Genomic DNA, 20,028 nt, shown 5'->3' on the forward strand with positions numbered 1-20,028 from the left:
AGTGAGGTATATCAGTATGTAGAGGTGTATAATGAGGTATATCAGTATATAGAGGTGTATAGTGAGGTATATCAGTATGTAGAGGTGTATAGTGAGGTATATCAGTATATAGAGGTGTATAGTGAGGTATATCAGTATGTAGAGGTGTATAGTGAGGTATATCAGTATGTAGAGGTGTATAGTGAGGTATATCAGTATATAGAGGTGTATAGTGAGGTATATCAGTATGTAGAGGTGTATAATGAGGTATATCAGTATATAGAGGTGTATAGTGAGGTATATCAGTATGTAGAGGTGTATAATGAGGTATATCAGTATGTAGAGGTGTATAGTGAGGTATATCAGTATGTAGAGGTGTATAGTGAGGTATATAGAGGTGTATAGTGAGGTATATCAGTATGTAGGAGGTGTATAGTGAGGTATATCAGTATGTAGGCGGTGTATAGTGAGGTATATCGGTATATAGAGGTGTATAGTGAGGTATATAATATATATATAGTGTTATGTAGAGAGACTCACGCTGAGGGGGAAGAAGGCGGCCGCTGATTGGCTGTGCGCTCAGTAATGTGCTCTGTGATTGGCCGCAGCTGTGTTCGGGATTTCCCGGAGGCCGCGATGTCAGTTCCTGGGAGATGAAGCTGCCTGATCCTCCGATGTACGAGGTGAGGTTACCCGACACCCCCTCCGGGTCACCCTAGTCTCTGTACTACCCACCTACCCGGGTCACCCCAGTGTGTGTGCTACTCATCTGGGTAACCCCCTGCCTCCTCCTCCCACCTCCGGGTCACCCTAGTCTCTGTACTACACACCTGGGTCATCCAGCTGTATGCTCTGCTCCCCCTACCCAGGTCACCTGCCCATCTCCTCCTCCCCCCAGGTCACCCAGCTGTCTCCTCCTCCCCCCAGGTCACCCAGCTGTCTCCTCTGCCCTCCTCCGGGTCACCCTAGTCTCTGTACTACCCACCCTCTGTCTCCCTTGCCCCCCTCCCCTCTGGGTCACCCCCTGTGGGTACCCACCTGGGTCATCCAGCTGTATGCTCTGCTCCCCCTACCCAGGTCACCTGCCCATCTCCTCCTCCCCCCAGGTCACCTGCCCATCTCCTCCTCCCCCCCGGTCACCCAGCTGTCTCTTCTGCCCCCCACCCTGGTCACCCCAGGTCTGTACTACAGCGTCACTTTCTGCCTGTCTGTGCCATAACCCAGTGGTAACCGCTGTTTTCTCTATAGTCGTCCACCAGTCTGTACTATTCTCTATCCCCACTGCCTGTGCTGTGACTCTGGGGGGCTTTCTGTGCTAGATCCTGGGTGATCCTCATCACCCAACTCTCTGTACTGGCCCCCAGAGGGTCACCCCCCGGGGCCCTCTCACCTGTGTCTTTACCCACCTTCTCACACACACTGATGCCTCTTTTTGATGTATTTCACATACCTGCTCTTTGTGTCTTATTTTTTTTAGCCCATCTTTTGAGACGTTCATTATGGCAGATGAGTGGGATGGGAAGAAACTCAGCCTTCACCCAGAAGAAGGGCGCTTTGACTCTGGAATTGCGGAGTCTGTACAGTTTCTGAATGAGGATGAGGTTTCTAGGCTGCAGTCCTTGCCCGAGGAGGGATCCCCGAAGTCTGAAGCATCTCACCCATATGAAACCGAGGCTACAGACAAAATTTGTGAGCTCCAGGACCTTGAGCGTATAGACTCGTCCTATGGATCCTCATCTCTAACCGAATCCCTGCCACAGAGCTGCCTGCCAACTAGCGGAGCCCCAGAGACAGGTAGCCTGGGCACGGAGCAGATCAACAGCCTGACATACCTGTCAGAAGAGGGTGATACGTAAGTAATACTCTCACCGTTATCCACTGCTCCGTTCTGAGATGGTGTACTGTATACATTCTCCTTGTACAAATATCCACCTGCAGGATGGTACAAGTATATACTGTATGCATGCTACCTGTAACCTATATACTGTAGACTGAAATGTGGGAACATAGGATGATGACGGATTCTTGCGGATCCTGTGCGGGTACAGTGGCCTGGGAGGTAGCGGAGTCTTGCCCTGTGTGTGTACAGTGGTCTGGGAGGTGGTGGAGTCTTGCCCTGTGTGTGTACAGTGGTCTGGGAGGTGGTGGAGTCTTGCCCTGTGCGGGTACAGTGGTCTGGGAGGTGGCGGAGTCTTGCCCTGTGTGTGTACAGTCGTCTGGGAGGTGGCGGAGTCTTGCCCTGTGTGTGTACAGTGGTCTGGGAGGTGGCGGATCCTTGCCCTGTGCGTGTACAGTGGTCTGGGAGGTGGCGGATCCTTGCCCTGTGCGTGTACAGTGGTCTGGGAGGTGGCGGATTCTTGCCCTGTACGTGTACAGTGGTCTGGGAGGTGGCGGATTCTTGCCCTGTACGTGTACAGTGGTCTGGGAGGTGGCGGAGTCTTGCCCTGTGCGTGTACAGTGGTCTGGGAGGTGGCGGAGTCTTGCCCTGTGCGGGTACAGTGGTCTGGGAGGTGGCGGAGTCTTGCCCTGTGTGTGTACAGTCGTCTGGGAGGTGGCGGAGTCTTGCCCTGTGTGTGTACAGTGGTCTGGGAGGTGGCGGAGTCTTGCCCTGTGTGTGTACAGTGGTCTGCGAGGTGGCGGACTCTTGCCATGTGCGTGTACAGTGGTCTGGGAGGTGGCGGATTCTTGCCCTGTATGTGTACAGAGATCTTTGGATGCGATGTGTGAATTGGGAGTACGGGCCAAGTTGTGCTTGATCTGCAGCAGGAAACTTTTGGAGTCCTTTTAATCCCCAGCTATTTCTGTAAAATTTTAACACAACCTCGTTACTGGCCCCTTATGAATTCTCTTTTTGTCACATAGCTGGAATATAGAAATCTCAAGCATTGTCTGTAGCTTTCTGCTGCTGCTCACTGTCACATTGCATTTTGTCATAGAGTTTATACAGCATAGTATTAATATAGTCCCGGGGAATACCATGTGCTCAGTAATTTCAGTACACAAGCGCCATGTTGGGGGCGGTAGGTGTTGATTGGGGATTTTTCCTTTACAGGGTTACACAATAATGCATGGAAATAAACAGTCACCCTTCCCAGTAACCCTGGTACTCCCCATACCACAGACCCTCTCTCCCTGTGTCTCAATGAGTGAGGAGGTGCTGCAGTGATGGAGATCCCGTGTGTGTGTGTGTGTGTGTGTGTGTGTATGTATGTATGTATGTATGTATATATATTATACACATGATGATTGGGGGGGGGGGGGGGGGTGCTGCAGTCATGGGGATCCCGTGTGTGTGTATATATATATTATACACATGATGATTGAGGGGGGGTGGGGGTGTGCGCTGCAGTGATGGGGATCCCGTGTGTGTGTATATATTATACATGTATTGAGTGAGTACAAGGTATGTCAATCAGTAAGTGGCAATTGGAGTGACATCCACAGTGCTGCTGTTACAATGTGGGAGTGAGATATGGTGCAAATCATAATATGAAGTAAGAATTACACTGAATAGAATAGAATCTGGTCTAGCCATATCGAGTAATAACTATTTAAGTGCATGATGTATGATGCTAACGGTATATGTATCGCCTCCACTGTAATTGGAGCATCAAGAACACCTCTATTATCAGGAGACAGGGTCCCTATCACCAACCAACTAATTATCAGTACATTAAACCTTTGAATTATACAAGTCACGTTAATGAATAGAAAGGACAGAGGCCAGGTGTGCCAAGCAATAAATCCCCCCTCCCTTTGTCCGCTTGTATATATTTCACATCTAGGTGCCACCCGCTCGGCTCTTACTTCTTATGGGTCTCTGCTCAGACAGTGACACTTTTATTGACGTCTGAGCGGTTTGAGATTCGGAAGTGCTCAGCGCATGATCTACACAGGGGAAGTAACTTCTCACACAGGGAAGTATGTTGGGTCTCAGAGACCTCCATATTTTTCTCCTATCAATGGCACAATTCTTCCTATGACACTTATAAATAGACCGCTCTTGTGACCCAGTATTATGTGGCTTTGAGATTGTTCCTTGTCTGTGTGACTGGAGTTTCCCCAGGTTTGTGAACATTCCTTTGTACTGTTGTCACTGTCCTCATATTCCTCATTGTATTGCTGTGACCAGAAACTTTATGAATTTTATAGACTGAACCCTCCATAGACCTGAGGATCCTCTGTATGTGGGGGTGTCTGCTGCAGTGCGGGGATCCCCTGTATAATATGTGGGGGGTGTCTGCTGCAGTGCGGGGATCCTCTGTACAATATGTGGGGATGTCTGCTGCAGTGCGGGGATCCCCTGTATAATATGTGGGGGTGTCTGCTGCAGTGCGGGGATCCCCTGTATAATATGTGGGGGTGTCTGCTGCAGTGCGGGGATCCTCTGTATAATATGTGGGGGTGTCTGCTGCAGTGCGGGGATCCTCTGTATAATATGTGGGGGTGTCTGCTGCAGTGCGGGGATCCCCTGTATAATATGTGGGGATGTCTGCTGCAGTGCGGGGATCCTCTGTATAATATGTGGGGATGTCTGCTGCAGTGCGGGGATCCCCTGTATAATATGTGGGGGTGTCTGCTGCAGTGCGGGGATCCTCTGTATAATATGTGGGGATGTCTGCTGCAGTGCGGGGATCCCCTGTATAATATGTGGGGGTGTCTGCTGCAGTGCGGGGATCCTCTGTATAATATGTGGGGATGTCTGCTGCAGTGCGGGGATCCCCTGTATAATATGTGGGGGTGTCTGCTGCAGTGCGGGGATCCCCTGTATAATATGTGGGGGGTGTCTGCTGCAGTGCGGGGATCCTCTGTACAATATGTGGGGGTGTCTGCTGCAGTGCGGGGATCCTCTGTACAATATGTGGGGGTGTCTGCTGCAGTGCGGGGATCCCCTGTATAATATGTGGGGGTGTCTGCTGCAGTGCGGGGATCCCCTGTATAATATGTGGGGGTGTCTGCTGCAGTGCGGGGATCCTCTGTACAATATGTGGGGGTGTCTGCTGCAGTGCGGGGATCCCCTGTATAATATGTGGGGGTGTCTGCTGCAGTGCGGGGATCCTCTGTACAATATGTGGGGGGTGTCTGCTGCAGTGCGGGGATCCCCCTGTACAATATGTGGGGGTGTCTGCTGCAGTGCGGGGATCCCCTGTATAATAATATGTGGGGGGTGTCTGCTGCAGTGCGGGGATCCCCTGTATAATATGTGGGGGTGTCTGCTGCAGTGCGGGGATCCCCTGTATAATAATATGTGGGGGGTGTCTGCTGCAGTGCGGGGATCCCCCTGTACAATATGTGGGGGTGTCTGCTGCAGTGCGGGGATCCCCTGTATAATAATATGTGGGGGGTGTCTGCTGCAGTGCGGGGATCCCCTGTATAATATGTGGGGGTGTCTGCTGCAGTGCGGGGATCCCCTGTATAATATGTGGGGGGTGTCTGCTGCAGTGCGGGGATCCCCTGTATAATAATATGTGGGGGGTGTCTGCTGCAGTGCGGGGATCCCCTGTATAATATGTGGGGGGTGTCTGCTGCAGTGCGGGGATCCCCTGTACAATATGTGGGGGGTGTCTGCTGCAGTGTGGGGATCCTCTGTATGTGGGGGTGTCTGCTGCAGTGCGGGGATCCCCTGTATAATAATATGTGTGGGGTGTCTGCTGCAGTGCGGGGATCCCCTGTATAATAATGTGTGGGGTGTCTGCTGCAGTTATGTGGCAGTGCGGGGATCCCCTGTATAATAATATGTGGGGGTGTCTGCTGCAGTGTGGGGATCCCCTGTATAATATGTGGGGGGTGTCTGCTGCAGTGCGGGGATCCCCTGTATAATAATATGTGGGGGTGTCTGCTGCAGTGTGGGGATCCCCTGTATAATATGTGGGGGTGTCTGCTGCAGTGCGGGGATCCCCTGTATAATATGTGGGGGTGTCTGCTGCAGTGTGGGGATCCCCTGTATAATAATATGTGGGGGTGTCTGCTGCAGTGCTGGGATCCCCTGTATAATATGTGTGGGTGTCTGCTGCAGTGTGGGGATCCCCTGTATAATAATATGTGGGGGGTGTCCGCTGCAGTGCAGGGATCCCCTGTATAATAATATGTGGGGGGTGTCTGCTGCAGTGCAGGGATCCCCTGTATAATAATATGTGGGGGGTGTCTGCTGCAGTGCAGGGATCCCCTGTATAATAATATGTGGGGGTGTCTGCTGCAGTGCGGGGATCCCCTGTATAATAATATGTGGGGGTGTCTGCTGCAGTGTGGGGATCCTCTGTATAATAATATGTGGGGGTGTCTGCTGCAGTGTGGGGATCCTCTGTATAATAATATGTGGGGGTGTCTGCTGCAGTGCGGGGATCCCCTGTATAATAATATGTGGGGGTGTCTGCTGCAGTGCGGGGATCCTCTGTATAATATGTGGGGGTGTCTGCTGCAGTGTGGGGATCCTCTGTATAATAATATGTGGGGGTGTCTGCTGCAGTGTGGGGATCCTCTGTATAATAATATGTGGGGGTGTCTGCTGCAGTGCAGGGATCCCCTGTATAATAATATGTGGGGGTGTCTGCTGCAGTGCGGGGAGCCTCTGTATAATATGTGGGGGTGTCTGCTGCAGTGTGGGGATCCCCTGTATTATAATATGTGGGGGTGTCTGCTGCAGTGTGGGGATCCCCTGTATAATAATATGTGGGGGTGTCTGCTGCAGTGCGGGGATCCCCTGTATAATATGTGGGGGTGTCTGCTGCAGTGCGGGGATCCCCTGTATAATAATATGTGGGGGTGTCTGCTGCAGTGCGGGGATCCCCTGTATAATAATATGTGGGGGTGTCTGCTGCAGTGTGGGGATCCCCTGTATAATAATATGTGGGGGTGTCTGCTGCAGTGTGGGGATCCCCTGTATAATAATATGTGGGGGTGTCTGCTGCAGTGCGGGGATCCCCTGTATAATATGTGGGGGGTGTCTGCTGCAGTGCGGGGATCCCCTGTATAATATGTGGGGGTGTCCGCTGCAGTGTGGGGATCCCCTGTATAATAATATGTGGGGGTGTCTGCTGCAGTGCGGGGATCCCCTGTATAATATGTGGGGGGTGTCTGCTGCAGTGCGGGGATCCCCTGTATAATAATATGTGGGGGTGTCTGCTGCAGTGTGGAGATCCCCTGTATAATAATATGTGGGGGGTTTCTGCTGCAGTGCAGGGATCCCCTGTATAATAATATGTGGGGGGTGTCTGCTGCAGTGCAGGGATCCCCTGTATAATAATATGTGGGGGGTGTCTGCTGCAGTGCAGGGATCCCCTGTATAATAATATGTGGGGGGTGTCTGCTGCAGTGCGGGGATCCCCTGTATAATAATATGTGGGGGTGTCTGCTGCAGTGCGGGGATCCCCTGTATAATAATATGTGGGGGTGTCTGCTGCAGTGCGGGGATCCCCTGTATAATAATATGTGGGGGTGTCTGCTGCAGTGCGGGGATCCCCTGTATAATATGTGGGGGTGTCTGCTGCAGTGCGGAGATCCCCTGTATAATAATATGTGGGGGTGTCTGCTGCAGTGCGGGGATCCTCTATAATATGTGGGGGTGTCTGCTGCAGTGCGGGGATCCCCTGTATAATATGTGGGGGTGTCTGCTGCAGTGTGGGGATCCCCTGTATAATAATATGTGGGGGTGTCTGCTGCAGTGTGGGGATCCCCTGTATAATAATATGTGGGGGTGTCTGCTGCAGTGCAGGGATCCCCTGTATAATAATATGTGGGGGTGTCTGCTGCAGTGCGGGGATCCCCTGTATAATATGTGGGGGGTGTCTGCTGTAGTGCGGGGATCCTCTGTATAATATGTGGGGGTGTCTGCTGCAGTGTGGGGATCCTCTGTATAATAATATGCGGGGGTCTCTGCTGCAGTGCGGGGATCCCCAGTATAATAATATGTGGGGGAGTCTGCTGCAGTGCGGGGATCCCCTGTATAATATGTGGGGGGTGTCTGCTGTAGTGCGGGGATCCTCTGTATAATATGTGGGGGAGTCTGCTGTAGTGTGGGGATCCCCTGTATAATAATATGTGGGGGTGTCTGCTGCAGTGTGGGGATCCCCTGTATAATATGTGGGGGGTGTCTGCTGCAGTGTGGGGATCCCCTGTATAATATGTGCTGCAGTGCGGGGATCCCTAGTATAATATGTGGGGGTGTCTGCTGCAGTGCGGAGATCCCCTGTATAATAATATGTGGGGGTGTCTGCTGCAGTGCGGGGATCCCCTGTATAATATGTGGGGGGTGTCTGCTGTAGTGCGGGGATCCTCTGTATAATATGTGGGGGTGTCTGCTGCAGTGTGGGGATCCTCTGTATAATAATATGTGGGGGTCTCTGCTGCAGTGCGGGGATCCCCAGTATAATAACATGTGGGGGAGTCTGCTGCAGTGCGGGGATCCCCTGTATAATATGTGGGGGGTGTCTGCTGTAGTGCGGGGATCCTCTGTATAATATGTGGGGGAGTCTGCTGTAGTGTGGGGATCCCCTGTATAATAATATGTGGGGGTGTCTGCTGCAGTGTGGGGATCCCCTGTATAATATGTGGGGGGTGTCTGCTGCAGTGTGGGGATCCCCTGTATAATATGTGCTGCAGTGCGGGGATCCCTAGTATAATATGTGGGGGTGTCTGCTGCAGTGTGGGGATCCCCTGTATAATAATATGTGGGGGGTGTATGCTGCAGTGCGGGGATCCTCTGTATAATATGTGGGGGGTGTCTGCTGCAGTGCGGGGATCCTCTGTATAATATGTGGGGGTGTCTGCTGCAGTGCGGGGATCCTCTGTATAATATGTGGGGGGTGTCTGCTGCAGTGCGGGGATCCTCTGTATAATATGTGGGGGGTGTCTGCTGCAGTGTGGGGATCCCCTGTATAATAATATGTGGGGGTGTCTGCTGCAGTGCGGGGATCCCCTGTATAATATGTGGGGGGTGTCTGCTGCAGTGTGGGGATCCCCTGTATAATAATATGTGGGGGTGTCTGCTGCAGTGTGGGGATCCCCTGTATAATATGTGGGGGTGTCTGCTGCAGTGCGGGGATCCTCTGTATAATATGTGGGGGGTGTCTGCTGCAGTGCGGGGATCCCCTGTACAATATGTGGGGGTGTCCTCTGCAGTGTGGGGATCCCCTGTATAATATGTGGGGGGTGTCTGCTGCAGTGCTGGGATCCCCAGTATAATAATATGTGGGGGAGTCTGCTGCAGTGCGGGGATCCCCTGTATAATATGTGGGGGGTGTCTGCTGCAGTGCGGGGATCCCCTGTATAATATGTGGGGGTGTCTGCTGCAGTGTGGGGATCCTCTGTATAATATGTGGGGGGTGTCTGCTGCAGTGTGGGGATCCTCTGTATAATATGTGGGGGATGTCTGCTGTAGTGCGGGGATCCCCTGTATAATATGTGGGGGATGTCTGCTGCAGTGCGGGGATCCTCTGTATAATATGTGGGGGATGTCTGCTGCAGTGTGGGGATCCTCTGTATAATATGTGGGGGTGTCTGCTGCAGTGTGGGGATCCTCTGTATAATATGTGGGGGATGTCTGCTGCAGTGTGGGGATCCTCTGTATAATATGTGGGGGATGTCTGCTGCAGTGTGGGGATCCTCTGTATAATATGTGGGGGTGTCTGCTGTAGTGTGGGGATCCTCTGTATAATATGTGGGGGTGTCTGCTGCAGTGTGGGGATCCTCTGTATAATATGTGGGGGATGTCTGCTGCAGTGTGGGGATCCTCTGTATAATATGTGGGGGTGTCTGCTGCAGTGTGGGGATCCTCTGTATAATATGTGGGGGATGTCTGCTGCAGTGTGGGGATCCTCTGTATAATATGTGGGGGATGTCTGCTGCAGTGCGGGGATCCTCTGTATAATATGTGGGGGATGTCTGCTGCAGTGTGGGGATCCTCTGTATAATATGTGGGGGTGTCTGCTGCAGTGTGGGGATCCTCTGTATAATATGTGGGGGATGTCTGCTGCAGTGTGGGGATCCTCTGTATAATATGTGGGGGATGTCTGCTGCAGTGTGGGGATCCTCTGTATAATATGTGGGGGATGTCTGCTGTAGTGCGGGGATCCCTTATATTTCGCAGGGAAACAGAAGGATGTTTTCTTTCTCTGAGAACTTTAATCTGTGTTTCCCAATAACACAATGTGACAGGACAATAAGATGTGAGCCAGGTCACAGTAACATAATGTTGTACCACGTGAATGAAGGGGGGCCCTGTGGGTGTGGCCCCTGGATCTGTAAATGGTAAAATGTATAGTAAAAACTGGTCTGTTCTGTGCTAGAAAGTGACATGACACAAGGATGTGTTAAATGTTATTTTAGGCTGTGGAAATCCCCTGTACTGGGGAGGTGCACATTCTTCAGCCCCATGTGTGTGTCTGCACCACCTCCTGCAGATACCGTACCTCCATGTCACAGCTACGCTGCTTGTCCCGCCCTGTCCAACACCAAGGGTGGTCTCCCTGGCCCGGCTCATGTACCCCACATTATATATTTGCACTGTGCCAGGTCACTTTTATCAGAGATTTGTACATCTAGTTGGAGATTGTTCAGCAATATAACGTTATATGAATGTGCTGGACAATATCTTGGCAGTGTCAGCTGATTGCAGAGAGGTGGTAGTCCCGGCTGTTTTGGGGGTTAAACTTACACTGCCAGTGTCTCCAGCTGGGCATTACATTCCTTGTGCCACTATCACCGCTGCCACCTAATGGGCTTTGTGGAAATTACTTTTTCTTAGTTTATGATACATGCCTGGGAATATGAGAAGGAAGACTAAAGTAGAAGAGGGCTATGCCAGGGCTAACCATTGTATGTATACATCTATGTATTATGTCATGTACTATAGTGTCATGCACCATCTCTCCCTGCAGGCTCCTGCACCTCTCTATCATACACACAATCCCAGAGCTCTCTCAGTACATCATCTCCCTGGCTCCCAAGGAAGTCTTGGATATTCAGAACGACCTTTTTCAGGTATGTTACTTGTGTAAGGTGATTGCAGAGCTTAAGGTTGGTGGCAGTATATGGTGTCTCCCGGAGATGCGTAGTCCACAGCTGTGCAGTATAACTGTAGCTAGGAATCGCGGAGGTAGGAGTTATTATTGGATGATAGATCAATATCTGATGTCCTGAAGGAATGTGTAGATGGAGGTTCAGACCTCTATAAGTGGACGATTGTCTTCTTATATCACCTCACTATCCAAGAGTGAGTGTAATACAGACTCAGTCCCTGTATTTTTATATAGGGAGCATGTCACTAAACTGTGTGTAAAGTAAGGATAACCAGGCATTGTACCTCCATGCCCTATATATAAATACTAGTCTGTTACACTGTAGGCTATACTGATATTCTAAAAATGAAATTGTGCATCTCCTCCCCATTGAATCACACTCAGAGCCACATTCCAGACTCGTCACTTACAAAACCTTCAGCACCCACGCCTAGAGGTGATACAGAGCCGGATGTACGGAGACCATATAGTGGAGAGGGACTATCACCAGCTTACTCCCCGAGTAATGTAGTAAGCTACCTCTTGCACATGGGTAATAGGAACTTGCCTTAAGTCCGCTCACTCTCATGATTTCTGTAAGCCATAAAGGACAATAACACGAGCTGTACGCAGGAGAAAATCTGAAGATTATTAAAAGGGGTGGTGCTACTAAAGGGGTCAGAGGTTGCCACACGTTATGGTGCACTGTTTGTGGAGAGCATTAGGTGAGCAGCTTGATGGTTACTGGGTGCTCAGGTACAATACCAAGGAGCTTCTTACAGTGAGTTCTGTGACCTTTTGTGTGTCTTCAAGGACTGAATGGTAGAAATAACTGGGGCCCCCGTCTACACTCTGGTTTATGAGAGATCTGCCCTTGTAAGGGAAACTCGTCTGACAAACACTTTACGTTTTCACCCTGTGCCTGCTGGCGCAGGTATCAGGAACAGCGGAACAGGGTATATTAATGAGCATGATGTGGCAGGAGATTATTTCTTAAAAATTATGAAAATATATGTTTATTTTATAAATACGCACCTATAGTCTTAATGAAAATATATCTGCCCACAGGAATAGATTTTCCAGTATGTTGAATTTCACATCTGACACTTTATTTTTTTTATTGCTTCCTTTCTGTAACTGCTGTGATTTGGTCCCTCTGTGATGTTAGTGTGTGTGTGACGTTTCTCTTAGACGTAGAAGCGCTAGTTCTCCTAATCGTTCTCATGTCTCCTCTACCCCTGACAGTGTCCTCTGCACCTGGCGGTGTACTTGGGTCAGGTGCAGGTTGTGGAGGCTCTGGTGGGGAAACGAGTCAATCTGGAGCTACAAGACCGGAAAGGCGACACTGCTCTCCACCTGGCCTGTGAGAACCAAGATCTGGACTGTGCCAGTAGACTGCTTCGGGGCCCAAGGGGCCCACAGAACCTGCAGTTACAGAACTGGAGAGGTGATATATGAGGGGGCAGCAGTGTTGGTCTGGGGCCCTGCAGAATGAAGGGGCGCTTGCTGTCGCCTTTATGACAACTTGGAGGGTTGTCTCCTGGTCATCTAAGGTGGCACAGGGCAGATGCTCAGCCTGGGTCTCGGAGAAGAACAGATTTTAGATATGGGGGTAAATTAATTTGTTTCACCTATGGGGCTGTGTTTAATTGAAGGTGATGATGGGTAAGTAGAGAGGTCTCTAATTTTAATGAGACCCTTTATTTGGAGATGTATAGAGGGTGGGTTCTTTAGCAATACTGACATGAGAGGTTGTAATAAACGGGGTGCAGTAATGTGAACAGCTAAGGGGGACTGTACATCAGCAGCTGACTGTGCTGGAGGTCCCTTCACACCGTTACTCCCCCAGTCTCTTCAGGTGCCTTCTGTTCCCTCTCCACAGGTCTGTGTTGTCTACACATCGCCACCCTGAAGAGGAACCATGATCTTATCTCTCTTCTGCTGGAGAGTGGAGCCAACATCAACTGTCAGGTTGTGGATCTTGTCTGTCCTCCGCTGATATATTACCCAGAATGTATTCTTCTACAGGTCGCGAGATTCTCTATATTTGTCCTTGTGTTTAATACCCCGGGACCTTATATAACCTCTGTAGTTTTCTGCCATTCTCTATATTTTGGTCAGACTCTGGCTTCAATGCTGCCGTTCTCTCTTCTAGGAAGGCACCAGTGGGAAGACCCCACTGCATCTTGCTGTGGAGATGCTAGACCGGTCGTTACTTCATCATCTGCTACAACATCGCCCTCTGGTGGACGCTTTCATGTATAATGGTTGTACCCCTTTGCACTTGGCAGTTGGTAGAAAGGACGCTGGGCTTGCCAGGCTCCTGTGCCAAGCGGGGGCAGACATCTTGCAGCGGAATCGTGAAGGAGACACCCCACAAGATCTCGCTGAAGGAAATAACCAGGTAGTGAAATTAAACATTTAAACCTTATTTTAAGAGTTTTAATTAAAGGATAGGAGACATAGGGTGTAAATGGCGGTGAAGGATATTCAGATGAGTGTAGCAGAGGTCATCTATGTAGATGATAGAAAGAGGGGAGTAGCCAGGACCATACGTGGTGGGGAGGAGGTAGAGGCGTATACGTGGTGGGGAGGAGGTAGAGGCGTATACGTGGTGGGGAGGAGGTAGAGGCGTATACGTGGTGGGGAGGAGGTAGAGGCGTATACGTGGTGGGGAGGAGGTAGAGGCGTATACGTGGTGGGGAGGAGGTAGAGGCGTATACGTGGTGGGGAGGAGGTAGAGGCGTATACGGGGATGGGGAGGAGGTAGAGGCGTATACGGGGATGGGGAGGAGGTAGAGGCGTATACGGGGATGGGGAGGAGGTAGAGGCGTATACGGGGATGGGGAGGAGGTAGAGGCGTATACGTGGTGGGGAGGAGGTAGAGGCGTATACGTGGTGGGGAGGAGGTAGAGGCGTATACGTGGTGGGGAGGAGGTAGAGGCGTATACGTGGTGGGGAGGAGGTAGAGGCGTATACGTGGTGGGGAGGAGGTAGAGACTTGTAGGATGAAATGACAATATGGGAGGAGTCGGGGTGGTGGTAGCAGGAGTACCCGGAAGGGACTTGTTGGACGAAATGACAATAGGGGAGGAGTCGGGGTGCTAGTAGGAGGAGTAGTTGGAAGGGACTTGTTGGATGAAATGACCAAATGGGAGGAGTCTGGGTGGTGGTAGGAGGAGTAGTTGGAAGGGACTTGTTGGATGAAATGACAATATGGGAGGAGTCGGGGTGGTGGTAGGAGGAGTAGCTGGAAGGGACTTGTTGGATGAAATGACAATAGGAGATGAGTAGCTGGAAGGGACTTGTTGGATAAAATGACAATAGGAGATGAGTAGCTGGAAGGGACTTGTTGGATAAAATGACAATATGGGAGGAGCCAGGGTGGTGGTAGGAGGAGTAGCTGGAAGGGACTTGTTGGATAAAATGACAATATGGGAGGAGTCTGGGTGGTGGTAGGAGAAGTAGCTGGAAGGGACTTGTTGGATGAAATGACAATAGGGGAGGAGCTGAGGTGGTGGTAGGAGGAGTAGCTGGAAGGGACTTGGATGAAATGACAATATGGGAGGAGTCGGGGTGGTGGTAGGAGGAGTACCCGGAAGGGACATGTTGGATGAAATGACAATAGGGGAGGAGTCGGGGTGGTGGTAGGAGGAGTACCCGGAAGGGACTTGGATGAAATGACAATAGGGGAGGAGTCGGGATGGTGGTAGGAGGAAGGGACTTGTTGGATGAAATGACAATATGGGAGGAGTCGGGGTGCTAGTAGCAGGAGTACCCGGAAGGGACTTGTTGGGTGAAATGACAATAGGGGAGGAGTCGGGGTGGTGGTAGGAGGAGTACCCGGAAGGGACTTGTTGGATGAAATGACAATAGGGGAGGAGTCGGGGTGGTGGTAGGAGGAGTACCCGGAAGGGACATGTTGGATGAAATGACAATAGGGGAGAAGTCGGGGTGGTGGTAGCAGGAGTACCCGGAAGGGACTTGTTGGATGAAATTACAATATGGGAGGAGTCGGGGTGCTAGTAGCAGGAGTACCCGGAAGGGACTTGTTGGATGAATAGACAATAGGGGAGGAGCCGGGGTGGTGGTAGGAGGAGTACCCGGAAGGGACATGTTGGATGAAATGACAATATGGGAGGAGTCGGGGTGGTGGTAGGAGGAGTACACGGAAGGGACTTGTTGGATGAAATGACAATATGGGAGGAGTCGGGGTGGTGGTAGGAGGAGTACCCGGAAGGGACATGTTGGATGAAATGACAATAGGGGAGGAGTCAGGGTGGTGGTAGGAGGAGTACCCGGAAGGGACTTGTTGGATGAAATGACAATAGGGGAGGAGTCAGGGTGGTGGTAGGAGGAGTACCCGGAAGGGACTTGTTGGATGAAATGACAATAGGGGAGGAGCCGGGGTGGTGGTAGGAGGAGTACCCGGAAGGGACATGTTGGATGAAATGACAATATGGGAGGAGTCGGGGTGGTGGTAGGAGGAGTACACGGAAGGGACTTGTTGGATGAAATGACAATAGGGAAGGAGCCGGGGTGGTGGTAGGAGGAGTACCCGGAAGGGACTTGTTGGATGAAATGACAATAGGGGAGGAGTCGGGGTGGTGGTAGCAGGAGTACCCGGAAGGGACTTGTTGGATGAAATGACAATAGGGGAGGAGCCGGGGTGGTGGTAGGAGGAGTACCCGGAAGGGACTTGTTGGATGAAATGACAATATGGGAGGAGTCGGGGTGCTGGTAGCAGGAGTACCCGGAAGGGACTTGTTGGATGAAATGACAATAGGGGAGGAGCCGGGGTGGTGGTAGGAGGAGTACCCGGAAGGGACATGTTGGATGAAATGACAATATGGGAGGAGCCGGGGTGGTGGTAGGAGGAGTACCCGGAAGGGACTTGTTGGATGAAATGACAATAGGGGAGGAGTCGGGGTGGTGGTAGCAGGAGTACCCGGAAGGGACTTGTTGGATGAAATGACAATAGGGGAGGAGTCGGGGTGGTGGTAGCAGGAGTACCCGGAAGGGACTTGTTGGATGAAATGACAATAGGAGAGGAGCCGGGGTGGTGGTAGGAGGAGTACCCGGAAGGGACTTGTTGGATGAAATGACAATATGGGAGGAGTCGGGGTGGTGGTAGGAGTAGTACCCGGAAGGGACTTGTTGGATGAAATGACAATAGGGGAGGAGTCGGGGTGGTGGTAGGAGGAGTAGTTGGAAGGGACTTGTTGGATGAAATGACAATAGGGGAGGAGTCGGGGTGCTAGTAAGAGGAGTAGTTGGAAGGGACTTGTTGGATGAAATGACAATAGGGGAGGAGCCGGGGTGGTGGTAGGAGGAGTAGCCGGAAGGGACTTGTAGGATGAAATGACAATATGGGAGGAGTCGGGGTGGTGGTAGGAGTAGTACCCAGAAGGGACTTGTTGGATGAAATGACAATAGGGGAGGAGTCGGGGTGGTGGTAGGAGGAGTAGCTGGAAGGGACTTGTTGGATAAAATGACAACATGGTAGGAGTCTGGGTGGTGGTAGGAGGAGTACCCGGAAGGGACTTGTTGGATGAAATGACAATAGGGGAGGAGCCGGGGTGGTGGTAGGAGGAGTAGCTGGAAGGGACTTGTTGGATGAAATGACAATAGGAGATGAGTAGCTGGATGGGACTTGTTGGATAAAATGACAATATGGGAGGAGTCTGGGTGGTGGTAGGAGAAGTAGCTGGAAGGGACTTGTTGGATGAAATGACAATAGGGGAGGAGCTGAGGTGGTGGTAGGAGGAGTAGCTGGAAGGGAGTTGGATGAAATGACAATATGGGAGGAGTCGGGGTGGTGGTAGGAGGAGTAGCTGGAAGGGACTTGTGTGAAATGACAATAGGGGAGGAGTCGGGGTGGTGGTAGGAGGAGTAGCTGGAAGGGACTTGGATGAAATGACAATAGGGGAGGAGTCGGGGTGGTGGTAGGAGGAGTACCCGGAAGGGACTTGGATGAAATAACAATAGGGGAGGAGTCTGGGTGCTAGTAGGAGAAGTAGCTGGAAGGGACTTGTTGGATGAAATGACAATAGGGGAGGAGTCGGGGTGGTGGTAGGAGGAAGGGACTTGTTGGATGAAATGACAATAGGGGAGGAGCTGAGGTGGTGGTAGGAGGAGTACCCGGAAGGGACTTGGATGAAATGACAATAGGGGAGGAGCTGGGGTGGTGGTAGGAGAAGTAGCTGGAAGGGACTTGGATGAAATGACAATATGGGAGGAGTCGGGGTGGTGGTAGGAGAAGTAGCTGGAAGGGACTTGTTGGATGAAATGACAATATGGGAGGAGTCGGGGTGGTGGTAGGAGAAGTAGCTGGAAGGGACTTGTTGGATGAAATGACAATAGTGGAGGAGTCGGGGTGGTGGTAGGAGGAGTAGCTGGAAGGGACTTGTTGGATGAAATGACAATAGGGGAGGAGTCGGGGTGCTAGTAGGAGGAAGGGACTTGTTGGATGAAATGACAGTAAGGGAGGAGCCGGGGTGCTAGTAGGAGGAGTAGCTGGAAGGGACTTGGATGAAATGACAATAGGGGAGGAGTCGGGGTGGTGGTAGGAGGAAGGGACTTGTTGGATGAAATGACAATATGGGAGGAGTCGGGGTGCTAGTAGCAGGAATACCCGGAAGGGACTTGTTGGATGAAATGACAATATGGGAGGAGTCGGGGTGCTAGTAGCAGGAATACCCGGAAGGGACTTGTTGGATGAAATGACAATAGGGGAGGAGCTGGGGTGGTGGTAGGAGAAGTAGCTGGAAGGGACTTGTTGGATGAAATGACAATAGGGGAGGAGTCGGGGTGGTGGTGGTAGGAGGAGTAGCTGGAAGGGACTTGTTGGATGAAATGACAATAGGGGAGGAGTCGGGGTGGTGGTAGGAGGAGTAGCTGGAAGGGACTTGTTGGATGAAATGACAATAGGGGAGGAGTCGGGGTGGTGGTAGGAGGAAGGGACTTGTTGGATGAAATGACAATAGCGGAGGAGTCGGGGTGGTGGTAGGAGGAAGGGACTTGTTGGATGAAATGACAGTAAGGGAGGAGCCGGGGTGCTAGTAGGAGGAGTAGCTGGAAGGGACTTGGATGAAATGACAATAGGGGAGGAGTCGGGGTGGTGGTAGGAGGAAGGGACTTGTTGGATGAAATGACAATATGGGAGGAGTCGGGGTGCTAGTAGCAGGAATACCCGGAAGGGACTTGTTGGATGAAATGACAATATGGGAGGAGTCGGGGTGGTGGTAGGAGAAGTAGCTGGAAGGGACTTGTTGGATGAAATGACAATAGGGGAGGAGTCGGGGTGGTGGTAGGAGGAGTAGCTGGAAGGGACTTGTTGGATGAAATGACAATAGGGGAGGAGTCGGGGTGCTAGTAGGAGGAAGGGACTTGTTGGATGAAATGACAGTAAGGGAGGAGCTGAGGTGGTGGTAGGAGGAGTACCCGGAAGGGACTTGGATGAAATGACAATAGGGGAGGAGTCGGGGTGGTGGTAGGAGGAAGGGACTTGTTGGATGAAATGACAATAGGGGAGGAGCCGGGGTGCTAGTAGGAGGAGTAGCTGGAAGGGACTTGGATGAAATGACAATAGGGGAGGAGTCGGGGTGGTGGTAATAGGAGTACCCGGAAGGGACTTTTTGGATGAAATGACATTACACAGATGAGGTAATTCTGGATAATGTAAACTGATTTTTCTGTACTTCTGTCCCCCTCAGCTTCTCGCTCTTCTCCCCTTTGATGACCTGATGATTTCAGGAAAACCTGTGGTGACATCGGCCTGACAAGTGACCGACAGCGATCCCCTGACCCCACTACAAGGGAGTCTTTGTGCTCTTTAGCTCCCCCTGCAGTCTCTCAATTGAATTACACGTGAGGCTCACTTAGCCTTGGAACAGTGTCACACACAAAGGACATAGCGATAAGCCACATGGACCATGTTATTGAGCCATTTCCAGCTCTGCCACCAGGTGTGGGCTGGAAGACAGACTAACACAGATTGGACAGATGAAAGAACTCTTCTTCTGTGAGCTAAATCCTGCAGAGACAATAGAGACTGAACATATGTCCTGCACTATGATGGTGTACAACGTGTGCATTGTTACTGGGAGGGGGGGTGCACCTTTGTCTTCCATTCCCCCAACTCAGTCACCTCTGCTCTTATTTCCTCCCGTAGTGCAGGATGTCGGGAGAATTGCATTATCCCAGTGAGCTCCTACATGTAGCTTATTGCACTGTTCCCTGTTACCCAGTTAGCTAGATGTCTATAATGACCGCAATATGCCTCCTAATTATCTGCTGCCTCACCAAGCTGCAGCGACTGCCTGTCCCCTTCTGAAAGGGGAAATTCATTTGAGTGAGGCTTTCCCTGTACAAATACCCTCCCCCCCCCCCCCCCTCCCCCTCTAATCTCTCTGCTGTGGAGCGTTTCCCTTCCAGCAAACCTTGTGACAAATCCCATCCGCAGTCAGTGTCTGTACTTCATTCCATAACACACAGTGAAACACTGGTAAGAAGGGGGGCTGATTTCTCGCCCAGGCACTGTGTGTAACATTAGATGATACTGATCTCTCTGCTGGGAATTCAGCAGCCTCCGCAGTGCTTCTTTTTATATATTGAAGTACCTGAAATTGTGCATTTTTTTCCCATTAGCCTAACGAATTTGTATGACTGATACAATAAATGATTAATCCCATGTTTATTATGTCGCTGTCTTACTGTCAGTGGTTGTGATGTCACTTCCTCTTCTGGGGAAACCATCCTTACTTCTCAGATCGAGGTCACACACATCACTGTCACATCTTCTCACTGAGCTCTCTGCAGAGGAACGGCCCAAACACCCCAGGTCCTGACTACAGCCAAGAGCACGGCTAGTATAACCCAAGACCTACTGTACTCCTGCCAGAGGACAGATCCTGCTTCCTGTGTACTCTCTGGGAGGGGGTGTTATTCATTAATTAACGTTATGCCTCACCCAGCTTCTTATTGTAAACTGAAAGTGTAATAGAAGCAGCTCTCAATATTACTTGGTAAATTACCTGCATTATTTATGGACAAG

The 20,028-nt window shown here is 51.1% G+C and overlaps 1 protein-coding gene across 1 annotated transcript; it reads left to right on the top strand.

Annotated features, from left to right (window-relative positions):
- The first annotated feature begins 554 nt into the window (after positions 1-554).
- Positions 555-19,665, top strand: NFKBIE (NFKB inhibitor epsilon). The gene is made up of 7 exons (XM_075204486.1): positions 555-662; positions 1,457-1,831; positions 10,854-10,956; positions 12,219-12,420; positions 12,856-12,944; positions 13,129-13,377; positions 18,689-19,665. The coding sequence occupies exons 2-7, from the start codon at positions 1,479-1,481 to the stop codon at positions 18,752-18,754; spliced, it is 1,062 nt and encodes a 353-aa protein (XP_075060587.1). The 5' UTR covers positions 555-662; positions 1,457-1,478; the 3' UTR covers positions 18,755-19,665.
- Positions 19,666-20,028: the final 363 nt, after the last annotated feature.

The sequence above is a fragment of the Mixophyes fleayi genome, chromosome 3 (genome assembly GCF_038048845.1).
Source record: "Mixophyes fleayi isolate aMixFle1 chromosome 3, aMixFle1.hap1, whole genome shotgun sequence".
NCBI lineage: Eukaryota > Metazoa > Chordata > Amphibia > Anura > Limnodynastidae > Mixophyes > Mixophyes fleayi.

Excerpts from the sequence above, each read along its gene's own strand:
- NFKBIE (XM_075204486.1), top strand. The coding sequence starts at position 1,479 with ATGGCAGATGAGTGGGATGGGAAGAAACTCAGCCTTCACCCAGAAGAA. Across the intron at positions 10,957-12,218 it reads TTCAGAACGACCTTTTTCAG|TGTCCTCTGCACCTGGCGGT; the intron begins GTATGTTACTTG and ends TACCCCTGACAG. Across the intron at positions 13,378-18,688 it reads TCGCTGAAGGAAATAACCAG|CTTCTCGCTCTTCTCCCCTT; the intron begins GTAGTGAAATTA and ends TGTCCCCCTCAG.